Source organism: Rasamsonia emersonii (genome assembly GCF_000968595.1).
Source record: "Rasamsonia emersonii CBS 393.64 chromosome Unknown ctg1118621759993, whole genome shotgun sequence".
NCBI classification, from domain to species: domain Eukaryota; kingdom Fungi; phylum Ascomycota; class Eurotiomycetes; order Eurotiales; family Trichocomaceae; genus Rasamsonia; species Rasamsonia emersonii.
The window spans coordinates 119,088-142,716 of record NW_013563294.1 but is presented as its reverse complement, the minus strand read 5'-3'; the positions used below and the strand labels follow the sequence as shown (position 1 = coordinate 142,716).

General features: G+C 52.7%; 7 protein-coding genes across 7 annotated transcripts; 2 read left to right on the top strand and 5 right to left on the bottom strand.

Moving 5' to 3' along the window:
- Positions 1 to 461: 461 nt before the first annotated feature.
- Positions 462 to 1,848, bottom strand: T310_1599 (uncharacterized protein; the record flags this gene model as incomplete). Its single annotated transcript, XM_013475572.1, has 2 exons — positions 462 to 1,676; positions 1,729 to 1,848. 2 exons carry the CDS (start codon positions 1,846 to 1,848, stop codon positions 462 to 464), a joined length of 1,335 nt encoding a protein of 444 aa, XP_013331026.1.
- Positions 1,849 to 4,399: 2,551 nt separating this feature from the next.
- T310_1598 (uncharacterized protein) lies at positions 4,400 to 6,247 on the bottom strand (the record flags this gene model as incomplete). Its single annotated transcript, XM_013475571.1, has 4 exons — positions 4,400 to 4,421; positions 4,565 to 5,568; positions 5,624 to 6,007; positions 6,077 to 6,247. The coding sequence occupies 4 exons, from the start codon at positions 6,245 to 6,247 to the stop codon at positions 4,400 to 4,402; spliced, it is 1,581 nt and encodes a 526-aa protein (XP_013331025.1).
- A 1,195-nt stretch (positions 6,248 to 7,442) lies between these two features.
- T310_1597 (uncharacterized protein) lies at positions 7,443 to 9,062 on the bottom strand (the record flags this gene model as incomplete). Its single annotated transcript, XM_013475570.1, has 7 exons — positions 7,443 to 7,466; positions 7,658 to 8,114; positions 8,179 to 8,299; positions 8,348 to 8,424; positions 8,484 to 8,812; positions 8,867 to 8,971; positions 9,033 to 9,062. 7 exons carry the CDS (start codon positions 9,060 to 9,062, stop codon positions 7,443 to 7,445), a joined length of 1,143 nt encoding a protein of 380 aa, XP_013331024.1.
- A 1,364-nt stretch (positions 9,063 to 10,426) lies between these two features.
- On the bottom strand, positions 10,427 to 14,109 carry T310_1596 (uncharacterized protein; the record flags this gene model as incomplete). The annotated part of the gene is made up of 6 exons (XM_013475569.1): positions 10,427 to 10,450; positions 10,581 to 10,616; positions 10,732 to 13,218; positions 13,270 to 13,412; positions 13,473 to 13,758; positions 13,798 to 14,109. 6 exons carry the CDS (start codon positions 14,107 to 14,109, stop codon positions 10,427 to 10,429), a joined length of 3,288 nt encoding a protein of 1,095 aa, XP_013331023.1.
- Positions 14,110 to 17,479: 3,370 nt separating this feature from the next.
- T310_1595 (uncharacterized protein) lies at positions 17,480 to 18,894 on the top strand (the record flags this gene model as incomplete). Its single annotated transcript, XM_013475568.1, has 3 exons — positions 17,480 to 17,637; positions 17,852 to 18,211; positions 18,273 to 18,894. The coding sequence occupies 3 exons, from the start codon at positions 17,480 to 17,482 to the stop codon at positions 18,892 to 18,894; spliced, it is 1,140 nt and encodes a 379-aa protein (XP_013331022.1).
- Positions 18,895 to 19,801: 907 nt separating this feature from the next.
- Positions 19,802 to 20,707, bottom strand: T310_1594 (uncharacterized protein; the record flags this gene model as incomplete). Its single annotated transcript, XM_013475567.1, has 4 exons — positions 19,802 to 20,109; positions 20,173 to 20,359; positions 20,426 to 20,586; positions 20,620 to 20,707. The coding sequence occupies 4 exons, from the start codon at positions 20,705 to 20,707 to the stop codon at positions 19,802 to 19,804; spliced, it is 744 nt and encodes a 247-aa protein (XP_013331021.1).
- Positions 20,708 to 21,359: 652 nt separating this feature from the next.
- On the top strand, positions 21,360 to 23,031 carry T310_1593 (Trichothecene efflux pump; the record flags this gene model as incomplete). The annotated part of the gene is made up of 2 exons (XM_013475566.1): positions 21,360 to 21,969; positions 22,121 to 23,031. 2 exons carry the CDS (start codon positions 21,360 to 21,362, stop codon positions 23,029 to 23,031), a joined length of 1,521 nt encoding a protein of 506 aa, XP_013331020.1.
- Between the last annotated feature and the right edge of the window lie 598 nt (positions 23,032 to 23,629).

Here is a 23,629-nt window from a genome sequence, read left to right as displayed (position 1 = left end):
CTCCTTGTTAATGGCAAGTTGAGTTGCGACAGCAAACTTTTACTCTTTAGCCAATTATTGCGAATTAGGCATGTATGTGCCTCCTGGAATTTTGCCTGTCATCCAAGATATTGCCAATACTATCATGTCCCGAAGAACTTTTATAGTACTATATGTCCTCTTAACCTGGACGTTGCACAAGCGAATTGGATACTAGGAGCAATATCCCCAAGCTCGCAATCGAATTTTTAGTATTCAGCATGACCCAGGCTGAACAGGCTGAACGCTGACCCAACATGTTGTGCTGGGGAGTTGTTCAGCAGCTGTTTGGAGGAGTGAATTGTGGCTATGACTACCGTGTTCGATGTGATTCAAGGGCAGCATATCGCAATCGTAAGTCATGAGCATCGCGTTCAACTATCACAGAATCTTTCTAATATGCCAAAAGAAAAAAAAGAATGAGCAACCACGTCTAAATGGATTTATAGCCTCGCGTCTTTTGCTGTCTTATAGACAGATGCATCCTGCGGAGGCATCGGGGGCAGGTTCGGAATCTTCAAGTCCTCACCGTCCAACAGTTTTGAAGCGTCAAGGCCAAACAGCCAGTCCTTCCGGACTGAATATCCCCAGAAGATCGGATTGCTTTCGTCGTCCCGCTGCATCAGCTCGTCTCGCTTCTCACGCGCTGGCCCATCATACAGATGCCACCATTCCTGCAGCACGCGCGTGTTCTTCGTGATGTAGTCTGCTCGCGGCGCTCGCTGTTTCTCGTACACGTTCAATGCCTTTACGAGGCTCTCGTCCCCGTACGCTGCGAGGGCTGCTCGCAGGCATGCCGCGTCCTCGATCGCCTGGGCAGCTCCCTGCGCCATGTACGGCATCATCGGATGACACGCATCCCCCAGCAGCGCGACTTTGCCGCTGGGATGCACCCATCGCTGCAGCGGCCGCTCGAGGTCCGCCAGCTTCCATTTCAGATACTCGCCCGTCAGACCGCAGAGCTTCCGCACAGGCGCACACCAGTCCTTCAGTCGCCGCACCAGTTCCGTGTTGTCGGCCTGCTTCTTCCAGTCGCCTTCGCGGACGGGCTCGCCCAGGTCCGTGTTGTGCGTGACGTCGATGATGATGTTGTACAGCTCGCCGCCGCGCAGCGGGTAGCCGACGGCGTGCGCCTCGGGGCCGATCCAGTGCGTGGCCCACGGCTCTGTGACGAGGTCTCTTATCGCTGGATCCTCCAGCAGCGGGCCTGCAGGGACGACAATGCGATAGGCCACGTCACCGGTATCTCGGGGCTCGACGGCAGCGCCGTTGATGGCGGCGCGGGCAGAGGACTTGATGCCTTCGGCGGAAATGACCAGGTCGGCAGTATACCAGACACCCTGCTCCGTCATGACTGCCGGACGGTGGAAATCATACTCGACGACACGGCTGTTGGTCTTGATGGCGATGTTGCTTTTCTTCGTCTGCGCGGCGCGCAGCAGGGCGTCGACGAGATCGGCGCGGTGAAGGAAGTAGTAAGGCGCGCCATACCGCTGCGGCATGTCATCGAACGAGACTGCCAGGAGGATGCGGCTGTGGTCCTTCCAGTCGACGAAGCGGTTGCCGTGGGAGATTTCTTTCTTCAGGCTATCCAAATCGACGCCCCAGGAGCGGAGCAATTTCGAGGAATTGGGCGGGACGCGGATGCCAGCGCCGACCTGAGATGGCTGTCAGTATGGAACATTATTATGGGAGTGACAATTGTCACACCTCTGAAAATTCCTTGACAGCGTCGAGAACCGTCACGCGATGCCCGTCAGTGGCCAGGGCCAGAGCGGTGGCCAATCCACCGATGCCTGCGCCAACGACGACAACGTCGAGAGTTTTCATCGTCCTCCTCGACCAATAAACTTGTCAAGCCAAGCTGAAGTGATTATAGTATGCTTGTCCTCGCTCAAGACAACCATAGATGTAGTGCACAGGTATATTGAAACAAGTATATATGTAGTCGACAAAAGCTCGGAGTAAATCCCGACATCACCCCGTTCCACCAGTCCATACAGAGTAAGGAGAGATCTAGATAACCTAGGCTATTGCTCATCAATTATCGTGCCCACGGGGCGGAAAGTTGCACCCGGGGTTTTGCTACTTCGTAAAATGCGGGGAAAAAAGAGGTGGGTGGGGATGGTAAATGCCGAACGAAAATATGGAGTAAATAGCAGACAAGACGGGACATGTCTATCGGGAATACTCCGTAGTTGGTGGGTTGGTGCTGCTGGATGAGGATTATAGAAGTATACCCTTGGGCATGAGTATATAGTCAGTTCGTATGTTTGTTTAAGAAGTAGCTCTTGGGTATATTTACAGAAGACTAAATCGTTTTTTTTCCCAGGTAATAATCCATTAAAAATATTGCTAATTAACTGCATCTTTAAATATATACATAGGTGGATTCCCTAAGTCGTGAATTTCTAAAAAGGATGCTTTTTATGTAACTATTTTGCGTGACTTGCATCAAGAAACCCAGTCTCATTTCCAATGATATAAATGTTTTTTTTATAATTGAAATTTGTCGTATTTCTTAATATTAGCAGATCAATGGTCATAATCAGACTACAGCAGCTAGATATCCGGTCATGGCGTTTTCTTATTTATTCTGGCGACGATTTCATTTGTTTTTTTTTAATTGTTAATACCTCTATTACTGCAGAATATCCTGTTCAGACAGCCACATGAGCTGTCAAATATCGAGCTGAACGCTTCATGCCTGTCTTCATAGTCTGGACTGGACTACTAGACTCATTTCTCGGGCTCTGGTGGTGTTCAAGAATATATCTAGAGCTGGATAGCCCTTTGGAGTCGATAAACCAGAGGGATGAAGCGGATATACATACAATAGAGGGCAATATTTAAATACTTTAGCTTCCATTCCAAGTTTCTAGCCAAGTTTCTAGGCAAGTCTTGCAATGTTCTTGTGCATAACTCACGTAATCCTGCATATGAGGAAGTTTCCAGGCTTACTGTTCAGGGCCATCTTGTTGCGGTTCTGATCGTCTTGCAAGAGATTCACATATTAGTGGCCTAGTTTATGCCTGAAATATACAGTGGTAAGACTGTGTTCTCCTATCTTGATCATGACACTCATGTGCCGTACATAGAGGGTGACATGTCAATTATGGTACTGTAGCACAATTAGTGAGAAGCCGGGAGAAGCTGAACGACTATCCAAACGATGTTGCTCTCTTTGACATGCAAACCTTCGACAGACTTTCCAAAACACAAAAGGTTGCACATTTGACTTTCAGCAGGACTGAACTGAGGATTTTGTCAGGTGAAGTCTGAAACTCGAGAGACACACCACCACTATGGGTACTAAAGGAAGAGCGTGATAGCATTGGCGTCCAGGGAAGACGTAGTGTACAAGTAAAAGCAGAAATAATAGCCAGACAGTGGCAAGGAACCAAGCCTCTGCCTGAGGAAATTATCCAGGAAGGAACTGCCGGCTGTTGACATCTAGTCTTTTACATACGTTATCAAAAAAGAAAAAGAAAAAAAAAGGACAAAAAAGAAGAAAGAGATATAGAAACGCAAAAAGAGGAATACATATAGCAGTTGAATATAAGCATGTATTTAGCATATTTAGCATATGAAGGAGAGGAAAGGAAAACAAAAAGAAGAGAGAGAGAGAGAGAACCACAGCAATATCAAATCGAGCATTCGAAGAAGAAGAAAATGTCGCAACCTATGTACTGTATACACATACATGCATGCAATTATAATTATCATATCATATTATATCATATCTCTATACTCCCAACATCCATATGTGTTTGACTCATGGTCATTATTCTCGTTTCTTGACTTCCTTTTCTACCCATTTCCCCTTAGGAAATCTAGGGCGCCGCAAAGCTGAACGAATGTCTCTTAAGCAGAGTTTTGTGCAAGTGCTGGCATATATATTGGAGGCTAGCTCTGAAGGTATATTATATGTCAATCTTACAAAATACCTATTGCTTCTTCATTCTTCTTACATTTATCTTTTTTTTAAAAAAATTTTTTGCTTTTGTTCTTGAAGGCTTGTATTAATGCCTTAAATACCTATCGTATAAGTCATAAGTAATAACTATGTCTCTATTGTGTGTGCCTAGCTAGCTACAAGAGGTTTGTTTGTTTTACTCCAAGAAAAATCTGTAGAACGGGAAGAGATTGCATTGAGGGTATTACAACTTTACAGTATACTTCTTCAAGAATAAGGGATCACGAGAATAAGATACCTACATTCTTCTACTGATTTTAGAAATGACGGTTCAAGACAAGTGTCATTGGATAAGGCGTTTTCTAATTAATATAGGAAATAAATAAAAATAAAACATAGTATATTCTATACTATAATACTGTTGTCATATAGTATGTATGGGGCCCGAGAAGTTAAAAAAAGGATCTAGATACGGAAAAAAGTTCGTCTAAGAAGGTAAAGCGTAGTAAAAGACACGAATGAATAGAAATCAACCAAAGCCAGTGCTTCCCCTCTATCAAAATCTGCTACAACAGCAGCAGCAGGTTATGCCGGTGGAAATAGTTGCGATACACCTTGCCGTACACGTACATGGGAATCGTCAGCAGACACCCAGCAAACAAAATCCCGCCCATGGAGTAGAACATCTGCTCGGGCCCGCCCGTCTCGAGCCACGTCGGCATAAAGTACGTGCCGCCAAAGGCGAACATGTTGCGCAAGACGACGAGCGCGATCATGAACTCGGCGGAGAAGGCGCGGTGGGCGTCGAGCAGGTACGAGAAGGTCGCCGTACAGGCGCACACCAGCCCAAAGACGATCATCCCGTAGAAGAAGCTGATCAGCACCCAGCTGACGTTGGCGCCGGACGCGTCAGGCCCCGTGCCCAGCGCTGCGTACCGTCCAAAGGCGAACAGGCCCGGCGCGCCGAACACCAGCACCCCGACGGTGAAGAACAGGCGGAACTCGGGCTCCGCGACGCCGTTGTTGCGCCGCGCCGCGACTTTCAGCACCCAGTCCGACAGGAACAGGCCCAGCAGGTACGCGAACAGCGACGCCACGGCCGGGAAGGCGTAGATGTAGCCGAGTTGTGCCGGGCCGAAGTTGAGCGGTGGTCCGGCGAAGAGCTGCGCCATCATGATGGACACGCCGATCGACCAGCAGTGGACGGTGCCCTGCAGCATGAACGCCCACAGGATGGCCGGGTAGATCATGGCGGCGAACGGACGCAGGAAGATCTTGACGATGCGCTCGTCGGAAAAGCGGCCGTTGTAGGGGCTCAATTCGCGCAGCCAGGTTTTGAACGCCGAGTCCGCGGCGGGGCTGTCGGACGTCGTCAGGACCTGCTTCTCATTCTGGTCTCTGGCCGTCAGATCCTGCGACTGACTGTCGTCTGCCACCGCAGGACGATTGTACGCCGTCTCCGGGCAGAAGAACAGGATCAGCACGACGCCGACAGCGCAGAACGCGGCGATGATCTTGAACTGCATCTGCCAGCCGTATTTCTGCGCGATGTAGCCGCCAATAATGGGCGAGAGGTACGAGAGGCCGAAGAAGGTCATGTTGAAGAAGGCGACGCGCTTGCCGCGTTGGTGGACCTGCAGCCGGTCAGCGGGACGTTTATTTTTTTTGCATTAGAGATACGTCTCATACGAAGAATAAATCACCAATCGACGACGGCGGCAACGTCTCAAATGCGCCGAGCCCCAGACCCTGGAACGTGCGGGCAGTCATGAACTGCACATAGGACATCTTCAGGCAGGCATTCCAGACGACGCCGACGAACATGCTCAGCGTGGCAAAGATGTAGACGGGGCGTTTGCCCCAGACTTTTGCGACGGTCTGGTAGATGAGGGCGGTGCAGGCGGAGGCAATGAACTCGCATCCCGTGAGGAGGGAGACCTGGTTGAAGGTGACGTGGAGTTCCTCGACGAGGACGCCGTTGACGCTGGAGAGGGTGGGGCCGACGAGCGTGCCCATGATGACCATGTAGCAGATGGAGAAGAAGGTAAGGTCTTTTTTCCATTTGGGCCAGTTCTGGGGCTGTCAGTAGAGATGTATAGGACAGTAGTATTTGTAGATATAATTATGGACGTATGCACTCACCAATGGATCTCGAGGCGACGCAGACGGCACTGGAATCAGCCTCAAGCTGTCGCTATCAGAAGAGTCCTCAATTCGAGGGCTTTCGGGCTCAGCAGAGCCCTTGGTCTGGTACAGAATGGCTGTGCCGGGCACATAGTCGACGCCCTTGGGCTCGATGATGCCCAAGCCCATGGCGAATGCTGACAAGCAGAGACGGGAGTAAAACTAAACAACAGAGCTGTCCGAAGGAAGGATAAAGGAAGGAAAAAGTAAAGAAGAAAAGAGAAAACAAGAATGGAGGAACAAAAATAAAAAAAATACTATAGAAATAAAACTTGGATATAATCAGTCCACTAGATAAAAAGAAAAGAAGTTCATGGCAAATGCAAAGAAGAAAGCTACGCTACACCCCTAGCGTGTCAGTACAGATAAAATTGGATACAGCCCAGCCCAGCCCAGCCAGCCAGCCTAGCGAGCTCGGTTGAGTTCCGGAAAACCCTAGGAAACAGCCATGTCCGGCTGAAGGAAGAAACAAGAATTGAATTCAGGTAGGAAATTTTCCGGGCTGTCTGTCGATCCATCCATCCATCCATCCATCCATCCATCCATCCATCGATGTAACAATGCATGGGGGCCAGAAGCGAATTGAATTGAAATCTTGTACGGAGCACTGTAAGTACTCCATGCAAGGTATGATCGACCTTGTGCAAGCAATGCAAGGCCTCGGCGGATCCTCAATTCCCATTCGCCAGCCAGCGCTTTTGACTTTTGGAATGCGGAGAATCGGGCGGCACGCCAAGTGGGGCGTGGCGCTGGGTGTGTGGGGCTCGCGCCTCGCTCGCTGAGTCGCTGCTTCGGCTGCGGCGTTTTTCTTTCCGCCACCGGGCGAACTTTAATTCGATGTCGAGAAAGAATTAATCGACTGCAGTATTAACATATTATGGTCCAGCTTTTGGGTTGCAGGAAGAATACATCCATCGTCGTCCCATGGGACGATATATCCACAATGTGCTCGCTTAACCAGGTTGATGGAGCATGGATGCTCAGCGCATGTAGAACCTATGCGCTGGTCCCACGTGAGGCCTCTCGATTCGGTGCCCCCGCCCCAATAATAATCTGCAGCGAGTGCAGCTGTGTTGGTGACCCACACACGCTGCAGATCGATCCTTGTATTTGGGAGAGACGTGATTCGTGATCAGGTGCAGCTGAGCTTGTGTCCACGTCGACAGTGTACAGATGGCAGACTGACGAGCGAATATGGTCTAGTCTGGATTGGGACTGCAGAATAGAAGAGAGATTTCTTACGCGTGTAAAAAAAGAAAGAAAGAAAGAAAGAAACAGAAAAACTGATTCCAGGGAGGAAAGACCATCTATATTCAACCGTAATTCATACGCACATGTACAGTACTTTCTATACTCCGTAGATCAACTCCTAACGCCAACAACATATGTATATGCATAAGACTCATGACCCGTCCACTACATGTATACAGCCCATACCAGTTCCCTCCACAGACAATGCTTTTTGTATAGCGCAGACAATGCTTTTATATAGAGTCATCCATCATTACTGTGCCACCTTGTCTGATTGTTGGCACTCACGGCCATCCCATGCGTCGCCAGCGGGCGCATCTCGCAATCGTCGACGAACCCCTCGCCGCTGCCCGTGCTGCTCGGCTGCCGGCCCGTCTCTGGATCGTCCGTCTTGCGCACGTCGACGCTCACGTCCGTCGTGACGTTGATCTGGCCCTTGACGTACATCTCCTCGGGGGGAGCGGCAGCACGTCCGGTCGGGGAGCGACTCCGGCGTCGTCCTGACGCTGTCACCCACGACGTCCCCGGCCGGGAGTGATGGTAGGTCCCCTGGCTGCGTGCATGAGTGCCAGCGCCTCGCGAGCCGCTGAGGTAGCCGCTTGGGTATTCGCCCCGGCGGAAGCGGACCAGCACGACGCGCATCGAGGGCGCGTTGCACACGATGCAGGTGCTGAAGATCTCGACGGTGGCCCAGACGATGGCGCTGTGGGCGGCGGGGTCGGCGATGGTGAGGATGAGGCGGACGCTGCGGTTGTCAGGACAGTTATTCTCAAGAAAATCTATCTATTTGAGGGGGTAAAGGAACGCACATGATGACGGCAACAGTGAAGAAGCCAAGCCCGAAAAGCACGTAGAGCCCGATCTTGTCGCGTCGACGCATTTTGGCCATCCAGATGACGGACATGGGGATGATGATGAGAGAGATATCGACTAGAATTGTTAGCAGTCATCTATATAGGTGGAGAATGACCGACGTACTGATAATTCCAAACGCACTGGCAACATAGACGTGAACCAACGCTTCCGCGCACTCTTTGCCGGGATCCGGGTACATCCTACAGAATCAGCACGACACATCTTCTCCGTTATGAGCCCCTTTCAGGGAGAAACGTACTGCCACATCCTCCCAATCGGCCGACAGGACAGCAGCCTCGCCAACACGACACCCAGATAGGTCAATCCCAGCACCGCCAATCCGCCCGGAAGCAGATAGCGATATCCGGCGACGTTGGAGGTCAGAGGGCGGTAGAGCAGCAGCAGCGACGCGCGGAAACACCAGACGATGGCGTAGTAGGTCAGACCGCCGACGAGGAACCATTTTGTGCCGAGGATGTGCTGCTCCTTCTCCTCGGAAGTCAGGCTTTCGCGGACGCTGGGAGGCATGTAGTTGTTGCCGTACATGTCGGTGATGGCCATGCCGCACATTTGGAAACCGAGGAGGATCTAATGCGTCAGTATGCAAAATCAAAATCCCACCCGCATTCGAAATGTGCTTACAATCACGAAGATGTTGACGAATTCAGCCGGGGAATAGTCCCGCAGCCATAGCAGGCGCAGGAACAGTCGCAGCAGGCATATCACCGTCGAGAGGCCCACGAAGAGCTGAGCAGTCAGCAAGATACAGCAGAACAGCAGAATAGCAGAACTAGGTGTGGCAACATACAAAGGCCAGAACGACCGAGGCTGGGACCATGGTGACGTGGGAGTATTCCTTTCCGCTACCTCACATAGCAGGGCGATTCACAATGTCAGAGTCGAAGCGGCATTGAAGCGTCAATCTGAAGAATCTTCAGATGAAGTTCACAGCAGAAGAAACTCTGCTAGGCCAGAGAACAGATATACTAGTATCAGCATGTCAGGATGAATCCACAAAGCTAGTTGAGACAGACCAGTCATACACAACAAACTGAGAGGATTATGTCGCAGTGCCCAGAACTAAGATCGATCGATCGGCCATCATCGAGCATCATCGCCCAAAATTAAAAACAGCCGCATTCGGAAAAGTGGTACCGAGCAGTACAAACACCCTCTCAGGAAAAGTCTGTTTTATTTGTCATTTGTCGATCGTACAGGATTGGCTTCCGAGGACAGGGCACTGAATCAATTGTTACATCGGGCAGCGGGATCCAGCTCGCTATCATCGGATAAAGTTTTAGCTGCAAGGGGCTTGCTTGTCTGTATCTCGTGCCATGATACCAATCTAATCTAATAATGTTCTAATGTATTTGTGTGCACAGGTTTTCAACCGAGGTACGGTACTGTATGTACCTAACAGTCCTAAGTTCCTAACTATTGAGGCATTAAACAGCCAAGAAAGCGTGGGGGCCATCAGTCCACCAGCAGTTGACGATAAATAATACGTGACTGTAGATGTGGTAAAGGATGAGTACAATTTTATTTTTGACAATACAATCTCGTAGGTAGTTGATATAATGAAATGAAGCAATATTAATCAATTAACATAGATCGATTAATTCATATTTTCTGTCATAGGCTACATAATTTCCTCGTCGTACTCCGTACAGTACATACAGCCCTCAAAAATAGCGCTTTCCACGAGATGTGATCGCCGGGGGCAAGAGAAAAGTGAAAATCAAGAAAAGAAAATCTACCAACCACGACTTCGCCCTCTCTGCTCAGTGAATCATCGTCGGGGGATCTGCGCCAAGCCAACATTAATGCGAAATGTTAAAGTTTAGGCAGTTTGATGGCGTCTGTCGATCATTTCGTTCCAAATAGGTAGAATAGCTAGCTGCACAGGGCCGGGCTATATTAGTGTGATCCTCGCTGATGATGATCCAGTCTGATCCACGGTTCTTGGTTTCTGCAGCTGCTAGCTTTTAGCAAGCTATATTTCTTTTCGGCAAAGCAGACTGCGCACCTAGGCAGGGCTACTGGGCTAGGGCTGCCCCGCGTTCCATGGCGTGCGTCTATTTCTAATTCGCCTAAAAATAGGGCAATAAAGTACTCCAGTTCTGTTTTGGATGTGTTATGTCCTCCGTGCTTCCTCCGGAATAGGAATTCCTCTCTCCATCGCGTGCCGTGGGAAGGAAAAGTTTAGTTATTCAGACGTGGAGATAACTATAATGATTTATAATAATCAACCAAGTCTGATTGTATTCATATGATCGAACAAAAACTCTATGTATCTATCGAGAGCATAGTTATGCACTGCACACGTAAGAGTTATTTATATACGCCTCTGTAGAACCTTCTTAGCGGATTCTAGCCAGTCGATCATCACTCCCTGTATAGTAGTTTCATACTCAACCAGATAGCGATGTTATTCCGTATATGCTAATTCTGTATTACCTGGCAAAACCCCACTGCTTCATCCACCCCCTCATCCAGCCCGTCCTCACCGGCCCCAAGGCCCGCAGCGTCGGGCTCGCCGCCGTCGCCTGCGCCGTCGCATACTGCTGCCGGTCGCCGCGCGTGAGGTTCTCGTAGAACTCGATAATCTTGAGCGCCGGGTTGCCGGCGTCGGCTGCTGGGCCAGCCCGCACCGCGGCGATCCACGAGGGCAGGTCGCGCAGGGTGATCTCCGAGGCGATCGTCCCCGACAGACCCTCCCACACCACCGGCAGCAGGGCGGTCGACCAGCTGGTCTCGGCCGGGTTGGTGAGGTTGTACACCGCCGCCGAGGCCCGCTTCTCGCGTGGCGACAACAGCAGATCGACCGCGATCACCCGCGCCATCACGTCGACTGGCACCCATTCCACCGCGTCCATCGTGCCCAGCGTCGTCGGCAGCATGCGCAGCGTCGCCGAGCTCCGCACCAGGCTGGGCAGCCACTCCTGCTCGTTCCACTTGCCTGCCGCCGGCAGATCGCCGTCCGCGTCGGGCCAGGACGACGACAGAGAGTTGTTGCGCAGCCCAATCGGCCCTGCGATCTGCCCGACGCGGAGGATGCTGGCGGGGATCTGGCCCTCGGACGCAGCTGCAGCAGCGTCCAGCAGCCGCTCTGACAGGTACTTGGACTCGCCGTAGCCCATGGCCTCCGGCGCGGAGTGGTCGTGCAGGATCTCCTCCGGCGCGGTCGTGCTGCCTCTCCAGCCGGCGACGGACGAGATGCTGGACACGTAAAAGATGGACGCGCGGTGGGCAGACGCCGCGCTCAGCTCGACCAGCCGGCGCACGCCGCCGATGTGCCGGTCGAACGACTCGACTGACAGATTGAAGTTGACCGGCCAGGCGTTGTGAATGACGTGCGTGACCGTCGTGAGCAAGCGCTCGTAGTCCGTCGCCGACGCCAGGCCCAGCTGCGGCGCAGACAGGTCGTCACTCTGCAGGAACTCGACGCGCGAGGCGATGCCTTCCTCCAGCTGGGACGTCCGCAGGCCCCGGGCCTCGCAGACGGCCAGCTGCCGGTCTGCGCCGCCGGAGGATCGGTTCAGACAGATGACTTTGCCCACGCGCGGGTTGCCCAGCAGCGCGTCCAGCAGGTACGAGCCCAGCGAACCGGTGGACCCGGTCAGGACCACCGTCCAGGTCTCTGGTTCTGGCCCGACGGCCGGCAGGGTGTCCGGCGTTGGGAGGTCCTTGGTCCAGCGGTCGAGGATGCGCTGCAGCGTCGCCGCGCGAGTATCCTGAGAGACAATAGAGGCGTCGGGCGAGGCGATGGCAAAAATTGCAGCTCCCAGCAGCCGCACGGTGGGATTGCGATAGATGAGTCGCGGGCTGACGGCCCTGTCGTCGCAGGCAACGCCCTGGTTGCGCAGCAGCGCCTTGATGGCCTGCACCATCTGCACCACCTGCAGCGAGTCGACGCCCAGCGCAAAGATGTCAGCGTCGTCATCCGGCGCTGGCTTGCCTGCGACCTTGGCCACCAGCCGCCGTGCGTATTCCTGCAGCGAGTCCAGCGAGTGCACGTCCGCCGGGGGGATATCGGCGGCCACGCCCTGTGCGGCCGCGGCGTACATGGCGGCGATCTCGTCGGCGTACTCCTTGACGACGACTTTGCGCTTGATGGTGTTCTTGGGCGTTCTCTGGAACGGCTTCTCCGGGGACGCGAAGATGATGTGCGATTTGGAGATCTGCCCGTATGCCGGACTGGTCTTGTTCGCCTGCTCGACGACCGGCCAGATCTCGTCGATGAGCTTTCTGCGGCCCTCCTCGGTCGTGGGCACATCAGCGCCCCGGAGCTCGAGCAGCAGGCCCGGCTGGAATCGTCCTTCGCCGACGACCAGCGCCCCGGTGACGCGCGGGTCGTTCTTGGTGATGAGGCCCTCGATCGAGACCGGGTTCAGTTTCTCGCCGTTGGACAGCACCAGGACGTCATCGATGCGGCCGCGGTGCCGCCACAGGTACGGCTTCGTCGGATGCCGCGAGAACAGGTCCTTGAGGGAGTGCTCCTGGAGGTCTGGGAAGTTCTCGAACACGGGCTGCAGGTGCGGCAGCGGCGGGTCCTTCATGCGCACGATGAACAGCTCGTGCAGGTCCTCGCTGTCGCCGATGGGCCGCAGCTCGGCGCCGGTCCACGGGTGGAAGTGGAAATACTGCCAGTCCTCCTCCGGGTTCTCGAGCTGCACCAGGGGCAGCAGCTCCGTCTCGGTCTGGCCCATCCAGTGGAAGCCGTTGGGGTTGCGGCGGTGCAGCAGATCGCCGCTGGCCTTGGACAGCGGCGCGGAGCCAAAGACGATGTATTTCATGCGGGCCAGCGTGTCGAGGAACTCGGGCACATCGCACATGTCCTCGACCAGGGACGGCGGCAGCACGCAGCCGTCGCAGTTCCCGTGGATGATACCGGCGTTGACGTCGTCGGCATTCAGTACTTTCTCCGGCGGAGGGAAGACAATAATCACGCCGAGGAAAATGCCTTTGAGAAGCGAGACTTGCACACCACCGGCCTGACATGTCGTTAGTGGGACGTCCGGACCCGTTCAAGGCTGACAACGCACATGGAAGAGATTCATTGCCAGGAAGCATCGCGACTCGGCGGGCAGGTTGGTGATGATGCCTCTGCCGTCGATCTTGGGGAAGAAGCGTAGCAGGTCCTCATGGGCACAGTAGCCGTTTGTTAAAAAGATTGGTTTTGGTAGGCCTGGAAAGTCAGTCGTAAGCCGCAGACGAAAAAAAAAAGGAGGTCGTAAAAAGAACACACCAGTAGTCCCAGACGTATGTAGAATCAGAAAAGGGTCGTTCTTCGCTTCGTCAAACGTCTTTTCATACGGATAATGCGGCGCGGGCGTCTCGTCGAGAAATTCCTGGTACTCGGGGACCTGAAGCGTGAGCAATTCGCCTGAGGTGCCCTCTGCGTGCGGCCATCCGTCTTTGAGGCTCTGAGCGAGGGCCGCTGTCGTCGTGGCGTGGAGGAACTTGGAACAGCCGGCGGCCTTGAGGACGGCGTAGTGGGCTTCGTTGCTGTTGCGGGGTGAGGGGAAGATCATCTGCAGCAGTCGCGTCAGTCAGCATGACAGTAATCGAACAGGTGTATTTTCGACAACCTGATATCCCGCCTTCATGGCCGCCAGGGCAAAGACGGTGTATCTGATATCCGACGGGCCCGCATACGCCAGCGGCTCAAAGGACGAGCTCTTCCCGCCCAGGCGGTCCTCCAACCACCAGGCGGCGCGATTGATGGCATTGGCGTATTGCGCGTACGTCAGGTCGACATATCCGGCTGTCAGATCGTCCGGGTCGCGGGGGATGGCAGCCCAGACACGACGGGGATCGGAAGCGGCGATCTCGTCGACGACCTGGGGCAGCAGACGACGGCCATAGGGGGGCGTCTGAGTCATTAGAAAGACGACAGTGAGAGATGATCACAGAGAATGCATGTATGGTCTGTTTTTTTTCCTGCAGGAAATACCTGCATTGCAGCACCAGACCAGGGTAGATTGATGAGTATATATCTGGTCCGGACGAATGCCCCACTGCGAGCCACCAGCGGTCTAAGCGTGGGCTGCGTTGCAAATAAAATTCGCCGGCTGCGGCATGCAGAGTCGTAGTGCCCCTCTTATCATCATCTCGTTGCTGGCTGGCGCGAGACCGAAAATCAGGCAAAGAATCAGGGCGAAAGGAAGAGAAGAAAGACCCAGGATAGCCGGTCGTAACCGCCGTCAGGAAGACGATCATGCATGATAAAGTTGGCATCTGCTGCCACAGAACTTGGCAGGCTGTCTGAAGCTATTATTATTAAATAAGAAAGTTATCAATGCACATAGATACCTGTGAGGGGCCAAAAGGGAAAAAAAAATAACTCCTACTATTACCCCACATACAAGTGATGCAATCCAGTATATACTGCATACATAAGGCAATTGAGTGTTTATATAGAGAAATCGATACTCTGCCGACAGAGATGTATTCCAGCAGAGTGGTGTATCGATCGAAAAGGGAAACTAAAAGAAAAAAAAGTCGGTGGAGGGGCCGAAATAAAAAGCTTGGATTGCCGCACAGCTCCCGGCGGCCCGTGCATTAAGCGAGTTGCTACGCTGAGCCAAAACGCTGGAATATGCCAGTCTTCATTCAGTGTCTGTCAATAGCTTCATCTTTTTCTTCACTGAGTTGATCATGTGATTTGACTAGACAGGAATATAAAAAGGGAGGTATTTTTTATTCCGAGTTCAGGACAGCATTGCTTGTATTTACTATTTACAGCTTGACAAAGATAATATTTTGTTTAAAGCTAGGTATAAGTGATTAATATCTTATAGGTTTCAAAAGGAGAAAGAAAAGAACGAAGGAACGAAGGGAAAATCACTGCTTGACTATATAGTTAGACTAAATATAATTGCACCGTCGTAAATAAAAAAAGATTATCTTTTTAGTATAGTATCAACAAAACCAGTATTATGCCCAGTCTATCTTGTAGTAGAATCCATGCAGATACAAAAGCAAGGAATCATTACAGGAATGAGCAATAATTCAACTAAAGACAGAATACAAATCTTGCAGACTATATCCAATCTAAAAACAAAAAAAATAAAATAAATTATCGCCATCTATCTATTCTGTACAAAACGTCTATCTTAACTATTCCCTTAGGCTGCTAGCCTGCTGCTCTCATACGATTCCCCTAGTTCTTATTGATATATGTCTCATGACAGCACATAATTCAGAAAGGCAACTTTTTTTTTTTAGTTTAAAACACTCATCAGTAAAAATAGCTGGATCTAGAAGACTTCGTTCTGTCCTAGTGTATCTGCAGAACTCCAGGCAAGTGATCATACGTTCCAGCTAGAATCATGTAAGACAGGCCCCAAATCAGGACTTCACTCAAATCCAGATCTATTACTCTTTCAGTTAAGCTGTAAGATGTATCAGACATTCAATCAGCGGAGATCTCCGTGCCAACTCTACCTGCGCCTCCGTTCCCACCCCGTCCGAAACTTCTTCGGCTGGATGCGAGGGAAAACATGCGCTTCAGTGCTAAAGACAACCTGATTGATGGGGAGGAAATCCGTCGGCGAGAACAGCAGATACAAATACTTTAACGTCTCCGCCTGTTTTATCAGTCAGTTTATGACATGTGTTTTATTTTCCAGGGGTAGGGGCCGGGCCTACCAGCCAAAACTCTCCATGTTATCGCGCCTCGTCGGAGGCACCCCGTTAACGTCGTCGAGAGACGTATATCCCTCGCCGTCGTCCAGGATAGTATGTTTCTGAAACGCCTGGAAGATCTCCCACCCCCATTGTCGATAGATGGGGTCGTTGGTCACCCGCCACATCAGGAACTGGCTTTCCACCGTCTCTGGGCGCAGCAGGTTATGTGCGTCCAGCGGCTTGACGATGTAGTCTTTCTTCCAGCTCGCTGGGGAGTTTCTGCTAGCGGGAAGACCCGACGCAGACGCTCCTGGCGCAGGCTGCAGCGCGGCGTCGTCCGCCTCGAACCAGGCGATTTCCGGTGCCAGCCGCTTGCAGTCACTTGGACATGCCCCAGCACGTCTTCATCAGCTCTCTCGCGAGCTGCATCTGCTGCTCCTGTTCAGCGCCCCAGCCGGGTGTCTATCGTGCCTCAGCTTCGGTCAGCCCGTCTGTCGCTCCGAAGGCGATCGAGCCTGGAAGAAAGCAAACGAGATGGTCCATCTTGGGAGATAACCTGCCGCCAATGCCGTCGGGCAGTTCCGCCACGAACGTCAGTTGCGAGTGTTTCGTCGTTGTGATCAGATGCTTCTGGATTCCGGCGAGTGCTTCAGCCCACATCTCTCGGTAGACGGGCTCTTGGCCGGACGTCTGCAGATACTGCTTGATCAGGTACTCTACAGAGGTCAGCATATAACTGACTATTAACTGACGTATAGAAAACATTTTGCATGGACGCACCGTAATATGAATCGCCACGACTCCCCAGACGGATCTCTCGCGTCGTGAATCGGCCTGCCTGCGAGTCGACGAAGATCGGCAGAAGGCCGCCCTCCATGCCGTTGTCGTCGAGGATCTGCATGACCTTTTCTGCTTTGCGCCAGTACTCCTCCTTACCCGTCAGATGGTCGAGGTACTTCATCTCCATCTGCACGGTGCTGGCTTCGGCAGTCGACGACGCGCCGCCGTCGGCATGCGACGGGATACCCTGCCTCGTCCGCAGATTGACGCTCGCGTAGGGGATTCCCGAGGCCGACTCGTACGCGCCCAGCAGTCGGTCGGCGAGGTCGACGGCCTTGGCCAGATAGACGTGGTCCCGGCGCGACGAGACGTCGGGCAGCACCTGGGACGAGAGGTAGTGCGCCGACAGAAACCCGCCCAGCATGCGGATGGTCATCTCGAACGTGTTGACGTCCTGGTCCTGGTCGTAGGTCAGCCGGCGATGGATCCATTTGCGTGCCTCGGCCAGCCGCGTCGTCAGGTTCATGATCATCAGCGTGTCGAGGCTGTCGACGATCATCCATCCGAGGCCGGACGGGCTCATCTGCGAGCCTGTCTTGGTCAATAGATGGAAGCGATCTTGCCCTGCAACCATTACTGAGCCTGAGCATGTTTTTGTGAGAATCAATTCACGAACCCCATGCGTATTTGGCGTAGGAATCCCAACTGGTGATAAAGGATTCCTTCACCTGCGGTCGTCCCAATCGATGGTTCTCGTGTAATGGCCCGGAGAATCCCTGATCCAGAGAATCAATCCCAGCACTACAGCAGCAGCACCGGCCACAAATGCTTTGATCGTGAAGGATGGCGACGAGAAGCGAGACGCCCGTCGTGCTGTGCGAGGCCTCTTGCGCTGGGAGCCTGCCCTCGCTGCCCGGTCAGAAGACATTTTCTGCTAATTATTCTAGAAATATCTTCCAGCAACTCACTGAAGACAGCAAGAAAGGTCCTTCAATTGAAGGGTAACACGCCAAGTTGGGCTTGCGGCGCAGCACACCGCGCTAGTTGGGCGGTCACACTGGATCGAAGGACAGCATAACTCAAGAGGTTAGTCGAGGAACATATAGGCTTGACTTGGCTGGAAAGGCCCCTGGTGCGATTGATAAACAATAGCCGCCAGACAATATCTCCTCATATTGTTATCATTGTTTCTTCTTGCCTGGACCTAGCTGGCAGGCTGCGACGCATTCCTCCCTCGATGTCCGTCTACCCAGCAGAGACCACCTCCGGCGTGGTCACGTCCTGGATACCGCTGACAACCGTCTGGACTGCATCGGCCGGCTGCTCCGACTCCTTTCGTCTCGACGGGCCCAGCCTGGTAGCCTTCGATCCTGGCTATGGCCTCGACATCGACCACAGAGTCATCTGCCAGCCTCCGGCCGTGACGACATGGTGGGAGCAGGGGCTGCTGGGAGGCGGCGATCAATCAGGCCATACGGCCGTCAACATCCTGCCTCTGACCTGTCCTGAGGGGTTTTCGACCGTGGTTACGTCTACCAGGGACCATTCCAGCACGCTGGCGATGTGCTGTCCGTCGTAAGTACAGTACGACTCTGAAATGCCATCCATTGCCAGTGCTGACCTACCGATGAAATAGAGGCTATTACCTCGCCAATGGACAGACTGGCCAAGTTGAAGGGGACTGCTTGTCCACGGTGCTACCCGGGATGACATTGACGTATGCTTCTGCTCCGGCAACGGAGTCCACAGCATGGACGATCGTGACGACGACGTTGACGTCGTCTTCGACCGTGGGAGCAATTGCGGTCGTGGGGTGGAATGTCGCGAGTCCAACGACAACGACATCGAGTGCAACTTCACTAGCATCAACCGGCTCTGCTACCAGCTCAACTGTCTTTACCACATCGTCTGCTATCCACTCCGCTGCCGTACAAACATCTTCTTCTTCTTCTGTCCGTCCCTCAGACAATCTCTCGACAGGCGACAAGGCAGGAATCGGCGTGGGCGTTTCCCTAGGGATCATCGAGCTGATCGCATTACTATGGACCGTCCTTTTGCTTCGACGAAAACGGGCAGAACCAACCACCACTAACAATAACAATAACAATAATCAAGGGACCATGGACACCTTCAAAGGCCTTCTTCCTCCCTACTCGGAAGTGCAATATCATCCTGCACCGCCCCTGGAACTCCCCGGGCAATGGGATCCGCCGGAATTGGCTGACGGTCAGCAGAGGTCGCCGGTAGAGCTGGAGTAGATTCGATACGATAGCATGGCGTGTGGTATGGTATGGTGTTATGAGCATGCTGGCGTTGAGGACTAAGCATTTACGAGGCGTGTCATGGTCCGTTTCGGGAGTAGATGTGGGATTTAATCAAGTATCTAGACTAGTATTTATTGTCATATACTCAGTTTACTGTCCGCTGATATTATGGAAGTAGGATTTATTATACAAACAGATCAGAACAGTGCTATTGTGAGTGATTCTATGAAAGCTAGTAATACATATGCAAATGTACATACAATACTATGCTATGTCATTCTTTAGATCCTTTCTTATCACTTTTAGAGGGAGATATCGTCTCTCTTTTCCAGTAGACGATTGCCTTGGGTAAGGCCTTAAAGCCTTTCTATCTGCAGTCTTACTCTCGATACCGGTTTACGCAGGAATTTATACGTAGATAGATCTTCGGTGATGGATGAATATTTGTATGACATCCTGCTAGGGTGAAGTTCAGGAGGTAGACACTACACCCCTGTCTAGTTTCAAAGAGAAAAAAAGCAGAAAGAAAAAAAAAACAAAAAACGAAGAAAGGAAGAAAGTGGGGGAGAAAAAAGAAAAGGAAAATAATGTGAATATTAGAAAACTCTTTCCAACTCTTAACTACATACGTCACAATTTGATTAGTCTCTTGTCTTCTGCCAAAAGAACAACCATTATCATTTCCTCGATAATATTATCATTTTTTTGATCAATGCAATCAACACAGTTAATAATGCAGGAGTAGGACTGCCCGATTTTTGCATCGTATGTGCGTATCCAGTCCCTACCGGATAATACTCTACCAGACACCTAATTATATGTGAGCGGATCTAATACAATCATGCTTGGATACTGTATTGAGTATTCTGACTTTGCCGTTGAGATGGAATTAGCAAGCTAACTACAGTAGTCCACAGTATTTACAGAGTACGGAGTAGATATGATAAACTGCATAAGCATAATCATGCCTTATCTCGTCACTACACTGATTATCTTTCCTTTCTCCCATCCTACTGAGCAGTAAGCCCCCATCCACCGGCATCACGACCCCAGTAACCCAGCTGGAGTCCTCACAAGCCAAAAACACCGCCGCGCGGGCGATATCCCGCGGTTCTCCAAACCTGCTTAATGGGATCGTGTGGGCCAGCGTGGCTTTGTTGGATTCGAAGACACCTTCGAAGGCTCTGTCGAGCATGGACGTTTGCGTGACTATGCATGTCGTCAGATACAAGAAAGCATTATCATACATTTCTGGGAAAAACAGGCACATACACCCCGGACAGATGACGTTGCAGTGAACACGATAGGGAGCAGCGTCTAGGGCGACGGTCCTTGTCAACGAAGCGACGGCCCCTTTCGTAGCTGTGTAAATCGCTAACGAGCGAGCACGTCCTCGGATGCCTCGTCGATCGGGTGCGCGTCGCCGGACTCGACGCAGATCCCAGCGTCGTTGACCCAGCTGCAAGGTCAGTTTCTATAGGAATTGGGATGAGAAGTGTAGAACCATCGTTCATTACAAATCCACCCGGCCATACTCCTCCACTGCTCGCTGGACCAGCGCCTCGACCTGCCTCGCGTCGCCCACGTCGACCTGCACGAAGATAGCCTTTCCGTTCTGCTGGTTGATCAGCTCGTGGGTTGGCGTCTTGTCTGGCGCGAGTCCGGCGGCCTTCAGATCGGCACAGACTAGAAAAGCGCCTTCTTGGTGGAATTACAGACAGATGCCGCGGCCGATGCCTCGCGAGGATCCGGTGACAATGGCGACGCGGCCGGACAGTCGTTGCGAGGGAGTGGCAGGTGCTGACATGCTGATGAAGATGTTTCTGTAATATACCAGAAGATAGCTGCCATACATATACCACTACAACTGCGACTTACTCTGCAGTGACAAGAGGGATGATGCCCACGTCCGAGTCAGTTACCCCCGCTGCTGTCTATCCATTGCAGGGATCTTGACGATGGACGCGACCTAACATGCAGTTCCTGCTCCGTAGAGCACACTGCAGGACGCGATGTGACTAGCGACATGGCGATCTCTGCTGGTCTGCTTGCGGCACAGCAGCTGCATAACCCTAGCCGCATTGGGCAGTAGCCCTAACCAGCAGTCAGTTATCGAGTCATGTCGCACAAACTGTGCTCTGATAAGTCTGACTCCCTGTCATGAAAAGCGCTATCTAATGGTTCGCACAGAAATACAGGATGAGAAACGTCCATTGGCAGTCATGCAAATCCGCGTTCCAGTCCAGTTGGTCGGCTTATCCTGCGAACCCAGAATCCCCCAAGCTGCTCTTAGCTTCCATTAGCGCTTTTAGTGGCAGCTTCATGGCGAACCGCAGTTAGCTAGGTAGCTAGATAGCTAGATAGCTAGCTGCTTGCTTGCACAAGAATCGTGCTGCCAGGCCGGCCATAAATACCTGCACGCTGAATTCTCTTCATCCACAACGCTCGAGTCAACCAACATGGCACCGCCCGACGCTCACACCCTCACCCAGGAAGATGCCGACAAGCTGCGCGCGGAGGCCCTCGCCTCCAAGTTCGACGAACTACCGACCGGCTACTATCGCAGCGCCCGCGTCGTCGGCAGCTTCGTCGGCATCGGCGTGACGCTGGTCGGCACGTACCTGGCCTTCGAGGCGTCGGCGGCCGCGGTGACGGGCATCAACGCGGACATCGGCCCCAGCGAGAACTCGAGTCTGTTCTCGACCGTCTGGAACGTCGGCCAGGCGATCAGCATGCTGGTGTTCGGGCGCCTGTCGGATTGCTTTGGCCGGCGAAACTTCCTGCTCAGAGCCAACCTGCTGGGTATCGTCGGCGCCATTGTCGCCTGCACGGCGCAGACGATGAACACCCTGATCGGGGGACAGGTCCTGCTCGGTCTGGCGTCCGGTCCGCCGACGGCCTATGCCCTGCTGACCGGCGAGCTCATGAGCAACAAGACCAAGTTCCTCGGCACGTTGTGCGTGGTCATGCCCAACATCGTGTCCACCGGCTTCGGGGCGTACATTGGCCAGAGACTAAATGTGTATGCCAATTGGCGCTGGATCTTCTACATCTATATAATCACCGTCGGTACGTGAGTCGCCATAAGACCAAAAAGAAAAATAATGCAGTTCTGAGTCAGCCAGTCGTCTCGACGATCATCCTGTTCATCTTCTACCACCCTCCCTCATTCATCCAGCTTCATGGCAAAAAGACCCGCAAGCGCGATGAGATCAAGCAGATCGACTTCATCGGCCTGTTTCTGCTCACCGCCGGGCTGGCGCTCTTCCTGCTAGGCGTGTCCTGGGGCGGCTCGCCTGCCCCGTGGAACTCGCCCAAGATCCTGGGGCTGCTGATTTCCCTCGCGGCAACCTGTGTCCTTTTCGTGCTGTACGAGTGCTTCGGCGATGTCTCGCGGCCAATCATCCACATGCGCCTGTTCCGCGACCTGCGCGGCTTCGCGTGTCTGACCGTCATCGAGTCCGTCATGGGCGTGATGAACATCGCGCTCTTCATCATGTACCCGCAGCAGATCACGTATATCTTCGGGTCGACGATCAGCGGCTGGGAGCAGACGTCGTGGATGTCGTCGACGGCCGCATTCGGCATCTGGACGGGCATTCTGCTGCTGGGCAGCGTGTTTCAAATCGTGCGGCAACAGCGGTCGTTGCATCAGCGCGGACAATCTTCGGGTCGATCTTCACTGCCGCCTTCGTCGCCGTCTACACGAACAAAGTCCCCGGAGAACTGCAGTCGAAGCTCGTCCCTGCGGCACTGTCAGCCGGACTTCCGCAGTCATCTATCTCAGCCCTTCTCCAGGCCGTCGCGACAGGCAGTCCGCAGGCAATCGAGGCCGTGCCGGGGATGACACACGACATGCTCCCTGTCGTGACGGACGCCGTGGCCAACAGCTACGCGGCGGCGTACTCGTACGTGTACTACTTCGCCGTCGCGCTGGGCTGCGTGTCGATCATCGCGGCTGCCTGTTCGCGCGATTTTGATCGCTATCTCACCGACCATGTGCCGTATCAGATCTATCGTAAGACGGACACGGAGGTTGATCCGCTGGAGGGGATGGTTGATAGCCAGACTACGTCTGCTCAAGAGCCTGAGAAGAGTGGCGATGAGAATGGTGCGGAGGTGAAGGCTTAAATTTCTCAACTCTCAATCACGTACCCTCTGAGGAAATATCTTGCAAGATCGAATACAAAGTTAGTTGCATGCGTCCATGAATCGACTATAATTTATTACATATACTTATGAAATACATAAAGTACAGTACATAATTTGAATACAATTGTTGATCGTTTCTCTCCTGCGATAGTTAGCAGGAACCCCTTGTACGTAAAGACAGCGAGACGGACACCTCTTTACCCCATCCATGATCATGATCCATGATCCATGTATCGGGACGTGCCGTCCCACCCTAGCTGCATGCCCTAGATTTAACCCCTGTCCAGACTGCAGAGACATCTGCATCTTACCTGTCACTATCACTATGTCCTACTCCGTATTGTCAAGCCTACACCATTGTCTCTCCTCTCCGTGTAGTCACATACATGCAGTATTTAGTATATGAGCGTGTTTAAGGATTGGACGTCGAGACGAGACATCCGCGTCGGTTGATGGGCACGATATGTAGGCAAATCATAATAATTCTAATGTCGACTAACCCAGCACATGCGATGGTGGATGGATGGGTCGATGTCTTGACTTGATGCTTTAAGAACGGCATTGGCAGCGATGGGAA